Here is a 17,298-nt window from a genome sequence, read left to right as displayed (position 1 = left end):
TGCCGCAGGACTTTCACCCTGTCTGAATTTCTTTCAAATGGCACTTTATACTAGCCTGGCAAGCCAGACCTACATCAAGATGTTGGGTCTGGAAACTCACCATAGACACGGTTTAATCTGAGGGGCGGGATAAACGGCTGTCTTTCAAATTCCCTCTGCACGCAATAGGACAGCGCTTAAACCAACCAGAGCGTTTTCCCAACAGCAGAGCTTAGTTGATAGATTCAACTTTTGCCATATCTGGCCGGCAAAAAGACGAACACATCTTCCTTTTTTTAAGAATTACTTAAGTGCCGTTCTTTGCTCTTTTCTCAAAGAAAAACTTAACTCCAAGTCCTCCAGAGTCGCGGCCAAAGTCGATTTGAAAGACCGTTGTTCTCCAGCAGCCGTCATTCTTTGTTTTCAAGTGGCAGCCGTCGCAACTCTGTCGTCATATGTTAAGCCCGCCCCCGCCTACTCTATACACGACGTGATTGGCCTGACCCAATTTAGGTTTTTGCAGCTAGAAGGTCTATTGAGAGTTGCTAGACCCACCTGGCTGCGAAATACATTTTGCTGCCGCTAGGGTGCATCTAGATTTCTAGGCTAACTTTATACAGTTGTTTCATCAGAAAATGAGTTTTTTTAAGGATACGTGCTATTGTTGACAGAGAGACCTGTTGGACATTATTGAAAATTGGGTGATCATTGACAATAAGGGCTTGAATTTCTCTAAGTCTTATTGCATTATTGGCCAAAACGAGGTTTATGATCTCTCTCTTGCTCCTGTGTGAATATGGCGCCCCTCCCTCCTTGGTGTTCAGTCCTATGTTGGCCAAACAAAATACATGTACCTTACTGTAAAATGATACAGGAATAGATACCAAAACTGTTGATACATGCAGTAAGCAATGGATTTTCTGTTGACAGAAGATAAGTTTCTCACCTGTGCTCTTGACGAAATGTCCGAACTATTGATGCCACCGTGTACCTGCTTAGGTTAGGCTGTACTCTCAGTCCAGCCGCCCTCAGTGTTAGTCCGTGGTTTATTACATGGTCCACAATTGAAGCACGAATTTCGTTAAACAGATTTGGTTGTCTTCTTATTTGTGCATGTCCTACCCCTCCTCGAGGTCTTCCTCTTCCTCTTCCTCTTCCTCTACCTCTACCTCTACCTTGGCCTCTTCCTCCACCTGGTACTCTCCAGATTCCCCCTGTCATCCACACTCTCCCTCTTCCTCTGACACCGTTCATTTTTGTTGAAGACAGGTGAACTTACCTGTTGCCTTTTTATAGTGCTTAAAACTGATTGGTGTGTCTACAATTAAGTACCAGTGTGTGTACACACCTGGTGGCTGTGTTTAACCAATTGCTTCATAGGTGTGTTCATTTGAAAGCCTTTGCTTTGAAATTGCAAGGAAATGACATCATGATAAATTTCTGTGTCAAATGCATACAAGCGTGTTTAGTGTTTTGCAAATCACTGTGTGTAATGTTTTGTAAAAAGTGTGAAGCTGACAATGTGCTTACAGTTGTGCAAATCTAAGCCGGTGTTTTGCTACTTGAGTGTAAGGTTTTGCTAATTGTGGGAAAGTTTTAATTTTAGTGTGTAAGCAATTGAAAAAAACTGTAATTTGTGCTTTAAGTTTGAACTTTCTCTTTAATAATGGATTCACTACTAAACTGATCTGATCTGAACTGAGAGAGTGAAGTGTGTGTCATTGTTCTCTACAGGTTGAGTTGTTGTGATCTCACAGATGAAGGTTTTGCTGCTCTGACTTCAGCTCTGAGATCAAACCCTAAACACCTGAGACATCTGAGTCTGTCTGGGAATAAAATAGGAGAATCAGTGAATCTGCTGTCTGATGTACTACAGAATCCTCACTGTAAACTGGAGAAACTGTGGTAAGATCATATTTGACTCACACATGAATCACAATGTAAAGTATATTTGAAGTGTTCAGCCTCTTTCTGCTGCTGTGAGTTCAGATTATTGAGCTGTAAATGATTGAACACATGAGCTGATCCTCAGTAACATGAAACTGCAGGACTGAGAGTCACACTAAAATACACACTTTCACACACACTCAACATTTCAATCTCTTGACTTTAAACAGACTCGAGCTCAACACAGTCAGAACTGAGAAATGAAGAACATGCTGGATTCATTCTTACTGTTAATTATGTTCATCTTTCTGCATTGACACTTTTTAAAGTATTATTTTTAATTTTGTAAAATGAAAACACACACACACACACACACACACTAATTCATACTCCATACCCATTACATAGCACAGATCTCAGTAACAGTAAAACTAGCCTATGTTGTGAATAGTGTCATTTATTAAAGCAGATTTTGCACAAGACTGAATTTTATTAAAGTGCAAATAAGAGATTATTTTTCCAGATTGAATTATACTTTAGATATTTTATGATCATGTTTTGTGACATTTTAGATCTCAATCTAATGATCCATCAAACATATTAATTTGTGCTTTAAGTTTGAACTTTCTCTTTAATAATGGATTCACTGCTAAACTGATCTGATCTGAACTGAGAGAGTGAAGTGTGTGTCATTGTTCTCTACAGGTTGAGTAATTGTGGCGTCACAGATGAAGGTTTTGCTGCTCTGACTTCAGCTCTGAGATCAAACCCTGAATACCTGAGAGAACTGGATCTGTCTGGGAATAAAATAGGAAAATCAGTGAATCTGCTGTCTGATGTACTACAGAATCCTCACTGTAAACTGGAGAAATTAGTGTAAGATCATATTTGACTCTCACACATGAATCACAATGTAAAGTATATTTGAAGTGTTCAGCCTCTTTCTGCTGCTGTGAGTTCAGATTATTGAGCTGTAAATGATTGAACACATGAGCTGATCCTCAATAACATGAAACTGCAGGACTGAGAGTCACACTGAAATACACACTTTCACACACAATCAACATTTCAGTCTCTTGACTTTAAACAGACTCGAGCTCAACACAGTCAGAACTGAGAAGTGAAGAACATGCTGGATTCATTCTTACTGTTAATTATGTTCATCTTTCTGCATTGACACTTTTTAAAGTATTATTTTTAATTTTGTAAAATGAAAACACACACACACACACACACACACACACTAATTCATACTCCATACCTATTACATAGCACAGATCTCAGTAACAGTAAAACTAGCCTATGTTGTGAATAGTGTAATTTATTAAAGCAGATTTTGCACAAGACTGAATTTTATTAAAGTGCAAATAAGAGATTATTTTTCCTGATTGAATGATACTTTAGATGTTTTATGAGAGAGAGAATATAGGGCACTTATGTCACTTTGAGTGATTTATTGCCCTTAAGCCCCGCCCCCTTTTTCTACCCCCTCCCTCCCACCTCCGGACAGGTCACGTGACCGTGGGAATTTTTTCCACACTTGCTCCACCCTTATGGGCGTGAACAGAACCAGGGAGATATTATAAATTATATTTAATAATATAAAACATTGTATAAAAGTTAAAATACACATGTGTTTAGTGTTCTCACACATTTGTAAAATGTTAAAACATTAATGAAAAAGTTTAAATTGCATTATCTTAAAGCTATCAAAATGTGTCAGTATCAAAACATCTAAAGCAACATTTTAAAAATGTTAAAACATTGAAAAATCAATGTTCAGTCATTTACAGAAAAGTAAGACAGTTTTTTTCATTACAAAAAGATCATTTTTAAAAAATGTTGATTTGTAAGCATTTAACTTTTACGCATTATTTGTAAAAGGTTACATTTTACATAAAATATCTTTAAAAAGTTTAACATAAAATATCTTTAAAAAGTGTCTCAAACACATCATAATATTAAAAACACAACATGTTAAAATCATAGTATCTAAAAATAACCTTACGTTTTGCAAGTCCATTGTTGAAAGAGAACCAAAATTCTTATTATCCATCTCCAAAGGCTTAGAGCTTTTAACTCCAAAAATGACAAAATCCGAAAAAGCAAATAGTTCTATTTTCTAACATACATTTAAAGAAAAAGCTGTACTTTCACAATTACATTGTGTTTAAAGGTGTATAAAACATTGTTTAAAGTTTAAATTATATTTTCTTAAAGATATCAAAATGTGTTAGTATTAAAACATCTAAAACAACATTTAAAGATGTTAAAACATTAATGAAAAAGTTTAAATTGCATTATCTTAAAGCTATCAAAATGTATTAGTATTAAAACATCTAAAACAACATTTTATGTTAAAACATAAATGTTAAAACATTGAAAATCAATGTTCAGCTCCGGACCGTGGGAATTGTCCCATGGTCCCCCTTCCCTACAAACATCCCCACCCCTCCCACTTTCTGGACAGGTCACGTGACCGTGGGAATTTTCCCACGGTCCCCTTCCCTACAAACATCCCCACCCCACCCCACTTCTGGACAGGTCATGTGACCGTGGGAATTTTCCCACGATCCACATTAAAACGTTAAAACAACATGTATTAAAATTATATCGAGCAAATAGTTTTATTTTCTAATACATTTGAAGAAAAGTTGTACATTCACAATTACATAGTGTTTAAAGTTAAAATACACGTCTTTAGTGTTCATACATTGTAAAATGTTAAAACATTAATGAAAAAGTTTAAATGCATTATCTTAAAGCTATCAAAATGTATTAGTATTAAGACATTAAACGAATATTAAAACATATCAAACGCATAAGCACATACGTACATTTAAAAAACTGACTTACGTTTTTACAATTCCGTTTGTTGAAAAAGAACCAAAAGTCCTATTATCTCCAAAGATATATCCGGTTACAATAATGTTTAAACATCATATTGTTTAACAAATAACATTATGACAATGTATATTAAAACTTTTTAAGAAATGTACAATAAAGACATAATCAGAGATGAGATCAGTGTTTTTTATTTATTAAAGAAGACAGATGTAATTTCATTACATATGAAGTGTCCATCACTTTTAAAAACATTAATGAAATAAGTTAAAATTGCATTTTTCTCTAAAAGAGTTATTAAAAATGAGTTAGCGTTATTTTAAGATGTTAACAATCAATAATTTACAGAAAAGTAAATGTATCCATCCACACAGTATTTGTAAAACTGTTACATAAAACACAAACTAGTTTAAAAACAAGTATTAAAAACTGACTTACGTTTTTACAATTCCGCTTGTTGAAAGAGAGCCAAAATTCTTATTATCCAACATCAATGGTATATCCGAAGGTTTATCCAAAGCTCGAAAGATTTATCCAAATGTATATCCCACATCAAATGTGTATCCAAAGGGTATATCCAAAGGGTATATCCAGAACGCTTATCCATATCCAAAGGTGTAGAGATTTTAATTCCAAAAGTTACAAAGTCCTCGTGAGGAGTTCAGCGAAAAACGACCGCACTCTTACATCCCAAAGTTAGAATGGCTTTTCTCAGGTCTGGACACTGACCAGACGTAGACTCCGCCCCTAGACACCTCCAATCCCTAGACACCTCCCACACCAAGACCCCTCCCACACCAAAACCCCTCCCACATCAAGACCCCCTCCCAAGCCAACTATGTATTGGGTAACAGATCAGTGAGTTGTTTTTAATTAAAGAAGAGTTTTGTTTCCCCCAATCATTTAAAAACTTTTTAAAAACAATGTATGTATAAAGTTAAAATACAATGGTTTAGTATTCGTACGTTTACAACGTTATCTGAAAAAAGTTAGAATGTGGTTCTCCACATACAGATTTAAAAACCGTTCAAAACAACATCAACAAAAAAAATAATAATAATGTGCAATCATTTAAAACAAGTTTAAAAAAAAAACACATCAAACAAATAGGATCTAGTTCTTTAACATTACAATATGCTACTAAAGTTTAGTTTTAAGTTCCATATGATACATCACTCATCGACGGTAGAAACACGAATGAGTAGCTTATAGATCAGTGTGTGAAGCCGAGTCTCCGCCCACCTAACACTAGATTTATTTATAATTCGCACAAATTAAAGAAACATATGAGCTAAGGATAGTCTCAGACCCCGGATAAACGGATAATGGAATGTTCACAATCTACAGTATATTAGTTATTCTCCTACTTATCGTGTGTGTAAATATTTGTGCTTAAATCTTTGGGTGTATTTTTTACACATCAACATATTTGTCACATCGTAAGTACCATGGTCTTGTAAAGCCGTACTAACTTTAAAACATCATCTTTATACGGGAATCACATGTGTCCAAAACATTTGTGTAAAAGACCAAATCACTAGAAAAGAGGGATGAAAAGCATAGTTTATGATAAATACACAAAGATTGCAAATGATGACCCTGTTTCACATTTTGTATTCTGAATGTACAGAACTTAAGCAATATAATTGTGTATTGTTTAATATTAATTGTAATTGCTATATAGTTACGGTTAGGATTTGGCCTATGGTTAGTTACAGTTATTACTATAGTAAGTAAATGTTGTAACGTATAAATATGCCACTTTAAAATAAATGTTACCAGGAATTCTTAAAAGAACCAACTTTACTTTTTGTTATAACACATGTGGTTACTGACAAACTGGAAGGTAGGCAAATATATTTCAACACAAAGTTTATTAACAATAATCCGACAGAAGGACAAACGGGAAGTAACATACACAAATAGCACACATGATATATGACCGATCAATAAACAGAACATATGCAGGACCTTAAACACATAGCTGTAGTGTAATGATTGTGTATCTGTCCATGTGACAGGTAAGTGGCTGCAATTAGGAACACATACAACTGAACAAACTTCTAGAACTGAATATAACTGAACATATGGTGACGAGTGTAAATAACATTTTAATAATTCTTTTCCACTAAAAGTGTACGATCTTTAGAATGCATGTCAGGATTTGTTATATAAAAAAATGTGGGGGAAGACAACAAACAATCCCCATTGTGAAAAGTGACCGTTCAGCTCGGTGTACGAGCCGAAATTACATATACATTAGTGGTCCAAGACGGGCACAGACCACACCCCTAACACACCCCTCTCAAAGCTGAGAGGTCAATCTCGATTTAAGGATGTCCCTAAAAATGACGTCACTCACGGGTGCTTCCCCCATCCCTCAAACAGCATGGCATCCGCATCAAACAACAACCGCTAAAAATACATAAAACGAATAGTTTTTAAGCAAAACTTTTTAACATTACAATTCACTATAAACTTTTGTTTAGTTCTTAGCTAAAATATATATCTTTCACTGTCCCGTAAAGCATCCATGTGCTCGGAAAGCAAAACATGAATGAGAAATCGGTCTGTGAACCCAAGTCTCCGCCCACCTAAAAACTGCGCCAAAGCAAATACACATGTGTAGAGGTATAGCTACAGATTTAAATCTAGGTAAAAAGGCTTAATCAAAACAACATTTAAAATTTTTGTACATTTAATTTAATTTAGTTATTAATCCGGTATTAGATCTTTCTAGCCTAATATTGTTTGATGTGTTATGCCTAGATAACGAAACATAGTCCATACATGTTGTGTTCGAGAAAAGTAATATTGATGTAATCTTTGTGAGATCATACCCACAAACGCAGAACTATGTGTTGGGTGCTCCACTTTACTAAAAGAAAATATTATGGAAGTCATTTTCAAACTGTAATTATACCATATTTTATGTATTAATAGTATGGTTCCATGTTGCTTTAAAGTTTTGTTTGTTTGTTATTAACTAATACCTATAACAGCCTGCACAAATTAAAGAAACATATGAGCTAAGGAGGTAAGGATGTACATTAATCCCGAATAAACAGATAATGGAATGTCCACAATCTACAATAGATATTCTCATACTTGCATGTGTGTAAATAGTTGTGCTTAAATCAACAACTTTATACAGAATCACACATGTCCAAAACATCCATGTAAGATTCAAAAGACCCAACCCCCTTGAAAAGAGGCTTGAAAACCATAGTTTATTATAAATTCACAAAAGCATGCAAATAATGACCCTGTTTTACATTTTGTATGTTGGACTGTATGTTTTAGGTGAAGACTTTTCATTGAGAGCTGTCTATAGAAATAAATGACAATTAAGAATTTAAGTGATAGTCTTTCTGTCTGACTAAATTGATACTTCATTTAGTGGAACTTTCCCTCTATCTACGAATTACACAAAGTGCATGCTGTTTTACACTTAAACAATTACAACAGAATCACATCTGACTATTGCACTGAGAGAGGCATATTCATCCAAGCTCGAGGCTGTTAAACAAAGTTCCACACTTTGGTAAAACCTCAATTCTAGAGGTCAACTGGGTTAAAAGTAAATGCATCATCATGAGCCATTTAAAACAAATACAGAAAAAGCCACTATAGTGATCAGTTTTAGCGTTTGAATTGACATTTTACATATTACGCTGTTTACATCTTGTTTTTGTACAGTTTTTGCAAAAAGTATATAGTCACAGAGCGTGGTCAAACATGTTCATATAGGAATGTATGAAAAACATGAACAAATATTGCATAAAGAGAATTAAATGACGGTCCTTCTAGTATGAGAGTGTTTAAGACTAAACAAATCATATTTATTTTAGAACATCTTTCTGCTATGTCTACGAAACACTGACATGAAAGATGAGTATTACACTTCAAACTCGTCTAACTATTACACTTATTTTGTTATCACATGGTTATTTTGTGTGTGTGTCGCTAAACAACATGGTTAAGCTATTAAAAGCTAATGAATTACAGTTGATGCGTGGTATTTTTACGTGAAAGGAGGGAAATGAATATTTAACATATAAAAATAAAATATTTTAACCTATCGTCAATTTCAATTGTTAAATAAATCATATAACAATCAACAGTTATATGTGAAACAATTAGAGTTGGTGTAAATTTGCACATCTAAAAACTGTTGTTACTTGGATGATAAATATCTTCACTTTATGATAGGAAAGTACGGACAGCGCCTTTGACCAATCCTCTACATACGGGGCACTTGCGCAGAGAAGGCGCACATTCTTTGCACACAACTAGGTGACCACAGGGGATGAAGACAATGTTCACTTCCTTATCCATGCAAACTTTGCATGTGCGCTCCTCTTGAAGTCTTCTTAACTGTTCCTCCATAGGCAAGTCTGAAAGATCTTGACTCGGTGATGCAGCTTCATTTGTCCGGGCCATCAGTTTTCTTAGCGGGTAGACATCATTCTTCTTGATCCAGTTGCGGAAGACCTCTGCTGCTGCATTTCCTTTCGACAGGACTAACTCAATGAGCTGCCCTGTCTGCTGCTTGACTGTAGTGTAGTTACAAATAATGTCATACTCTTTCTGTGAGATGACGTTCTCCTCTAGAAGATGGTCCATTAAGTTCTGCACACTTTTTAGCTGCTGTGACATGGCAAGATGATGTTTCTTAAGAAAAGTAAAACCATCTGATGCTATTTCCTCAGCAAGAAGCTCTAGCTCCTCCTCTCTCTTCTCATCTTCTGCACTTAGTAAATCAGACACCAACTTTTAAACGGTTTTGTAATTTTCTCCACTTGCGAGAATTTTGCTTTGAACGGTTTGCTTCACCAGGCCACGCTCAAATCCCATCTCTAAAGCAGACTTCACCACAGGATTGTTCATCATCACTGCATCTTCTGAACGGTCTTCTCCAGGACCCAGGTGTACAACAGGTGGATCAACAAATTATCTCGAGTCGCTGTCTCCATTAGTCAATAGCTGTTCAAATAGTCTTGGAAATCTTGTTTGAATCTGATGAACAAACTCTTGGCCCTTTTCTTGTAACAGTTATTCACATCTTGGAAACCACTTGGCATGTTCTACCCATGGATCATCACCGACTCCCAACATCTGAGTCCACCATCACAACAAAAGCACTTCACGTCATCACGACGACCAACATAGTAAAAACCAGCCTTAGCCAATTGGTCTGGTCGAACAGTTATTCTTGAGGGCCAGTAGACAAATGTGAGCAACCTTTCTTCACACTGTTGCATTATCGAGTTAGATACATTGGAAAGGCCGCCGTCAAATAAAGGTACATTATCTGCACGGTCACCTCGAACGAAGCGGCAGTTGGGGTAATGCCTCTGGTGCTCTGATACTGCCCGATCTCCCGGTTCCCAGTTGCTAAGCTGGCCTCCACAACTGAAGCAAGCCACTCTGTCGCCCTGCCCAAGGTAGTAGAAACCACTTTGGGCAAGCTCGGCTGGAGTTACTGTACCAAGAGTCCAATTCTGAAAGGTGTCAAGGCGTTCCTGTTCCCGACGCATGTCAGGATTGTGACAAGCCGGAGGTCGCTGGCGAGACATATCCTGGTGAGACATATCCAGGTTTAAGTAACCCACCTGCTCCTCCGTTTGGCCTGAAACGGATGCCGTGGTGGTCGATGTTATGGGTGTCGCAGGGGCGGTAAGCTGTAGGATGGCTATGTTGCGAAGCGGGGAAAAGGCAGAGTGAGAGGACGACAGGAGGTTTGCGGTGGGGGGTAAACTCTGGATGAAGACATAAAATGTGACCACAGGGCGTGTCAACTCAAGCCCTTCTCTCTGCTGGACATCCAATGACTAGTGTCTAGTCATCCATGACAGAACACATAAACTTATTAAAAAATTTAATGAACTCCTGAACAGATAGAAGATCGACGTAGGGGGTATGTGCTTCCTCCCTCTATGATGCAGGAACCGATGCTAAGAACAAAATCAAATTTTGTTCAACACTACAAAATGTCCTTCTGTTCTGTTCCGTACACAGCGGGTAAATTAGTTGTATCACTTGAAAAATCACCACACATTTTTTCAGAGACGCGATGTGCCTCTGTGGTCCGTGGCGCAGCGCATCCAGGCGTGGTATGGAAATGGTTGCCACCTCAGGAATACAGTAATTAAAATGCAGAAAACCTTCCGCAACTCTTTACAAGGATCTCTGAAATATTTAATCTTTTAAATCATGTATTTTTAATTATTCTAAATATTATTATTATGTATACTATTATAATACTATTTTTATGAGCTCAGACATTAACACAACAGAAATGTTTGTAATTTTTTATTTATTTATTTATTTATTTTTATTTCAACTTCATACTTTCGAGTATACATTGAAGTAATGAAGAAAATGATAGACCGGCAAACCGGGGTTGTGTGCGAAGTCCTGAAATATTTATCAGGACAACAGCTCACCCCGCCCCGCTGGAGGGGTTGTCATCATGACGCCGTAAACAGCTGTATAGGATTAAAGCCACATTGAATCAGAAGTAGCGTCATGGAGAAGTTATGCATATGCCACCGGAGAGATGTCTATAATTACACCAAAATATTTATATATATATATACATATATTTTTAAACATATGCATGGGTGAATTGTACGTCATAAGATCTGTAACAAGCATGTAGAAGTAGGATGTATTTCATTTTGCCTAGGCTTTAATTTCATTTTACCAACTATTAAGATGTTAAAGTTCATAGACCTTTAGCGCATTCAAATGTATTGAGTTAAAATTAAAATGTGATATCAATATCGCATTACCGAATTCAGGGGTGTTTAATAGCTTCAATAGTTATCAAGCACCAGCTGATTTAAATTTTTCTTCAAACAAAAGTAATTTTCTGATAAATCATTGTACACATACATGTGTTTTGTTGTATACACAATTTTGAGGGTCGCTTATAGAAAGATGTGTCCTTGTCTTTGTTTCGCGGTATTTTTAAAAACATACCTAGATCTACATAGATGTTTTACACGATAAGATATGTCAGAGAGCCTTGTGCGGCATTCTATATCCGCATAAAGGTTAAAATGTAAAATATACATTTTAGCGCTATTTAAAAACTAGGACGGTATAATAATATAATGTAAATGTCTCATGTGAAGATGATGGTTTAAACCATAATTTTATCAAATCAAGTCAATTCATGTGAATACTGTTGTAGCTATATGAACAAAGAGAATACCTAGAGTTCACTAACATTACAGCTAACTGTAGGAAACAGATATCCGGGGGAAAGTGTAAAGAAAACGCCATACAAAACATTACAATCACACCCGACAATACGTGTCACGCTAGTGATGTTAAAAATTGTTACTAAGACACAAATTATCGTTCAGATTCGTTGGACAAAATAAATGCATTTTATTTCGTTTTATAACTTCACTGATGGCAATGTGATTTTTCTACGCGGTCCTCCCCCTCCCTGGTGGTCCATAGCTACCGAAACTCTTAGAGATAAAGAGTTATCTGTTGACACATCTCTGTTGCTTTGTGCAGCACGTTCAATTTGATCAATGAATAATGTTGGATCATGATTGTTTTCTGGGGTTAATACTGTATTTATAGATGTGGGTAAGCTGGCACCATTTAGAGCTATATTTATATAGCCCGTATCGCCTGCCGTCAATTGAGAAAAATGCACATTCTCATTTAAAATATTGTGTAGATGAATATTAAAATCTGCCAAATCGTTTGTATCTATTTCACAGAGATTCAGTGTCCTATGGATTTCTAGTCCGTTGAAACGTGGTCGAGGTGTTATTACAAACTCGCCTACACGCCCTCCTTCAGTCGTCAACGTATGAATTTCGTCCTGACTAAGACCCATATTAGGGAGTTGGTGATTATAATTCGTAAACCCATTACCGGACTGTACGTTTTCATCATCATCATCATCATCTTCAGGTGTTTCTAACCATGCTCGTTGTTCGGCTATAATATTTTCAGATGTGGATAGTTCACTTGTGTTTAGCATCCCAAGTTGTTCACGTAGGCTATTAAAAGACGCAATTGTTCATTAGTACTCTGACGCCTTGATCTTACGTGCTCTACGTCTTCATCTGAGTCTGACTGTATATCAGTGTAAAAAATAAATCTAAAAAATCTAAAATAACAGTCAAATGAATATAAAATAATAACAATCAAATGAATAAAAATAAATCAGTAATTATGAGATGTAACATAACTTCTCTTGAATGCTTGTCTTTCCATTAATAATCTGGATAACATTCAGACGTTCGTTTAAAAAAGAGTTTGCATTGTTACCGTTATTAACTGTTGTCCAGGACGCATTTCTCCATTCTCCTCATGTGTTTATAAGATCGTTATGAAGTTCTCCGTTTACATCCTGACAAATCCCCAAAACGTTTGATTCACCCAATAAATGTTCCTCTCGCGATTTTTATACTCCACAAAGATGCAACGAAACGTGTTCACCCAATAAATATTCCTCACGATGAATAATGGCCTGATACTCCTTAAAAGATCCAATGAAACGTGGCGAGGTTCTTCCAATAAATATTCCTCTCGCTGAGTTTGATACTCCTCAAAGATCCAACGAACATGGAAAAATATTCCAGTATTTAAAATAATCCAGTAAAACTTTCCTCTCGCGAGTTTGGTACTTCACAAAGATGCAATGTGTTGTGATTAATCCAATACTCCGTTCGCTGTGTTTGATACTCCACAAAGATGCAATGTGTTGTAATTAATCCAATATTATATTCCATTCGCTGTGCTTGATACTCCACAAAGATGCAATGTGTTGTGATTAATCCAATATTATATTCCATTCGCTGAATAATGGTTGAATTTCATCACTGATGATCGCCGTTCCTCAGCACTTAAACAGGAGTTGAAGTCCGAGCCACGATCCACAGTAAGCTTAGTAAATTTTAGAGATGAAGGTTTTAAACAGAGCGCGTTATCCTTACAGTGAACAACCTTAGCAGCATAGGGGAATCCCCGGTGATGTCATCGTCAGCGTCACCCAATGCATCCAATGAAATCCTGTGTGTTTGGTGAGGAGGCGTGGCTTCTGCGACGCTCAACACGGTCTGAATGAAGTCATTCCAAGACTGAATGGGCAGCACGCTGGCCGTCTTTTCTTGAAGCTGAGCTAGGAAATAATTTTGTTCACTTTTTTCTTTTTTGAGTGTAGAGATGTTTCACCGCTCCGCACCTGATGGGTCTTGGTAATCTCTTGTGGATGGAGTACAATCCTCTGTGTATTTTTGCTCTGGAGAGATAACATTTATTTTAAATATCCGAAGGATAAATAGTTAACGTTAGGTAAGTTAAATGTTTAGTATCGTAACTCACCGTAACCTCTGATAACTTAATCGCGTTCCAATGGATGTGATGTAAGAAAGCGATTCACTGCAGTTTGATAGCTCGATGAGTTTCATTCAGAAGTTCCGCGGTTTGTGAGGATCGGCTTGACTGGCTGTTTTGGGGGTAACCCCCGGAGTGACGTCACGTCACGTCTGTGTCTTCCGGAGGCCTCCAATGAGACATAAGTAAATCCGTGTGTGTGTGTGTGTGTGTGTTAGGGGGGCGGAGTCAGGGCCTGGACCATTGCATACTTTTCAGTCGTTTATTTCTTCTCGTGATATAGGACTGAATGGAGCATGAGGATTTTTGTCATTTTTGGAGTTAAAAGCTCTAAGCCTTTGGAGACGGATAAAAAATTTTTTTCTTCTTTCAACAACAACAAAATGGAAATGTAAATACGTAAGTCAGTTTTTAATATTGTGATTGTGTTTGAAACACTTTTTAAAAAAAAGATGGTTTATATAAAATACTAAATGTATCTTTTTGTAATGGAAAAAAAAACTCTAAAACTCAAAAGTCTTTGGGCTGAAAGTTAAAATCATACACTATGACAGATTTATGAAACAGATTTAGATAGAAAGGAATTAAAAAGAGATAAATGATAGTTATAAAAACGAATTAGAGTAAAATTAATTGAAGTATAAAGATGATACATAGTATAAACTTCTCATTTGACAAAAACACCGGATAAACTTATTTTGCATAGATATACAACCTTAATTTAAACCATCACCTCACAACCTCTCAGCTTTGAGGGGTGTGTTTAGTGGGAGAGCCCACGAGGAGACGGGCGGAGTCTACTTCTGGGTCCTGTGCAGTGGTAGATTTTGTCAGTCTTGACTCCTTTCTCCCGTGTTCGGACGTGTTTCATTGAGCTCCCAGGATATTACTTTACACAAAGTTGGATAACCTTTGTTCTTCTTTCAACAAACGGAATTGTAAAAACGTAAGTCAATTTTTAAATGTACGCATGTGTTTATGCGTTTGATATGTTTTAATATTTGTTTAATGTCTTAATACTAATACATTTTGATAGCTTTAAGATAATGCAATTTAAACTTTTTCATTAATGTTTTAACATTTTACAAATGTATGAACGCTAAAGACGTGTATTTTAACTTTATACAACGTTTTATACACCTTTAAACACTATGTACTTGTGAAAGTACAACTTTTCTCAAATGTATTAGAAAATAGAACTATTTGCATGATATAATTTTAATACATGTTGTTTTAACGTTTTAATGTGGATCGTGGGAAAATTTTCCCCATGGTCACATGACCTGTCCGGAGGTGGGAGGGAGGGGGTAGAAAGGGGCGTGGCAAGCGTGGGAATATTCCCACGGTCAAAAAGGGGGCGGGGCAAGCGTGGGAATATTCCCACGGTCAAAAAGGGGACGGGGCTTAAGGGCAATAAATCACTCAAAGTGACATATAGTGCCCTATATTCTCTCTCTTATGATCATGTTTTGTGACATTTTAGATCTCAATCTAATGATCCATCAAACATATTAATTTGTGCTTTAAGTTTGAACTTTCTCTTTAATAATGGATTCACTGCTAAACTGATCTGATCTGATCTGAAGAGTGAAGTGTGTGTCATTGTTCTCTACAGGCTGAGTAATTGTGGCGTCACAGATGACGGTTGTGCTGCTCTGACTTCAGCTCTGAGATCAAACCCTGAACACCTGAGAGAACTGGATCTGTCTGGGAATAAAATAGGAAAATCAGTGAATCTGCTGTCTGATGTACTACAGAATCCTCACTGTAAACTGGAGAAATTAGTGTAAGATCATATTTGACTCTCACACATGAATCACAATGTAAAGTATATTTGAAGTGTTCAGCCTCTTTCTGCTGCTGTGAGTTCAGATTATTGAGCTGTAAATGATTGAACACATGAGCTGATCCTCAATAACATGAAACTGCAGGACAGAGTCACACTGAAATACACACTTTCACACACAATCAACATTTCAGTCTCTTAACTTTAAACAGACTCGAGCTCAACACAGTCAGAACTGAGAAATGAATAACATGCTGGATTCATTCTTACTGTTAATTATGTTCATCTTTCTGCATTGACACTTTCTAAAGTATTGTTTTTAATTTTGTAAAATGAAAACACACACACACACACGCACACACACACTAATTAATACTCCATACCTATTACATAGATCTAGTAAGTTACAGTAAAACTAGTCTATGTAATGAATAGTCTCATTTACAGTTTTTTACAATAACTTTGCTACTATTTTCAGAACCTTGATGTCATTTTTCAAAACTCTAGACACAAAACTCAAAACGGTTATCACTTGTAACACAGGCTGTCTAATGTTCAAAACATAATAATGGATTCACTGCTAAACTGATCTGATCTGAACTGAGAGAGTGAAGTGTGTGTCATTGTTCTCTACAGGTTGAGTTGTTGTGATCTCACAGATGAAGGTTGTGCTGCTCTGACTTCAGCTCTGAGATCAAATCCCTCACACCTGAGAGAACTGGATCTGACTGGGAATAAAATAGGAGATTCAGGAGTGAAGTTGCTCTCTGATCTGAAGGATGATAAACTGGAGACATTACACTACTGTGAGTATATCTTTATTTCAAGCTTAAATTGACACAATTTCAGTGACAGTTCTCATATGTGTGTAACTGGAGAATATAAGATAATAATTCAGCTCCACTTTAGTCTCTGTAAACTGTTTTTAATAAGAGTTTAATTCTGTGATGTGAATATGATCTATGAATAGGCTGGTCTATATGAATATTTTCATCCATGTTTACATGTACAACTTTTGTTTCAGTTGGAATTAATTCATTCCGATTGATGGATCCAAACGTAGTATTTACATAAAACAATAAATAAAATTATCGGGTTGATGTGTGTGTTTATATGTCACAAGCTTCAAATGGGAATTGAGTTTTTGATATGCACACACTGCACAAAAATTTCCCGCTGTTTGCACCAATGTTGTTTTGGTCAACGATGACGATAACGAAATTATTTCGTTGACGCACCTTTTTTTTATGACGATAACGCGACGATGACTAGCTAAAAATGGCTCTAAGGTGACTAAAACATGACGAGACGTTTTCGAGTTTTCGTTGACGAGACGAGACGGAACGAAAATGATTATAAGTCTGACGTTCACAATTTATGTAATTTCTGCCTATTTTGTGTGAAATCTGTCTGTTTTGAGCTAAAAAAGT

At 36.4% G+C, this 17,298-nt stretch overlaps 1 protein-coding gene and 1 pseudogene across 3 annotated transcripts in view; one reads left to right on the top strand and one right to left on the bottom strand.

The window, feature by feature from the left end:
* LOC311077166 (NACHT, LRR and PYD domains-containing protein 12-like) overlaps positions 1–17,298 on the top strand; it is a 51,277-nt gene that overhangs the window by 30,839 nt on the left and 3,140 nt on the right. For both annotated transcript variants that reach the window (XM_084138970.1, XM_084138969.1), the window contains 4 exons: positions 1,714–1,884; positions 2,572–2,742; positions 15,698–15,868; positions 16,505–16,674. In XM_084138970.1, the coding sequence (XP_083995096.1) occupies positions 1,714–1,884; positions 2,572–2,742; positions 15,698–15,868; positions 16,505–16,674 (683 nt within the window). The remainder of the gene's footprint in view (positions 1–1,713; positions 1,885–2,571; positions 2,743–15,697; positions 15,869–16,504; positions 16,675–17,298) is intronic.
* Positions 8,914–12,724, bottom strand: LOC311077170 (putative inhibitor of apoptosis; annotated as a pseudogene). Its single transcript has 2 exons — positions 12,626–12,724; positions 8,914–10,526 (listed from the first exon to the last, which is right to left on the bottom strand). The product of its transcript is annotated as a putative inhibitor of apoptosis (transcript).

The sequence above is a fragment of the Abramis brama genome (genome assembly GCF_963993115.1).
Source record: "Abramis brama genome assembly, contig: SCAFFOLD_75, whole genome shotgun sequence".
Classification (NCBI taxonomy): Eukaryota; Metazoa; Chordata; class Actinopteri; order Cypriniformes; family Leuciscidae; genus Abramis; species Abramis brama.
This window is presented reverse-complemented; position numbering and strand designations above follow the sequence as displayed.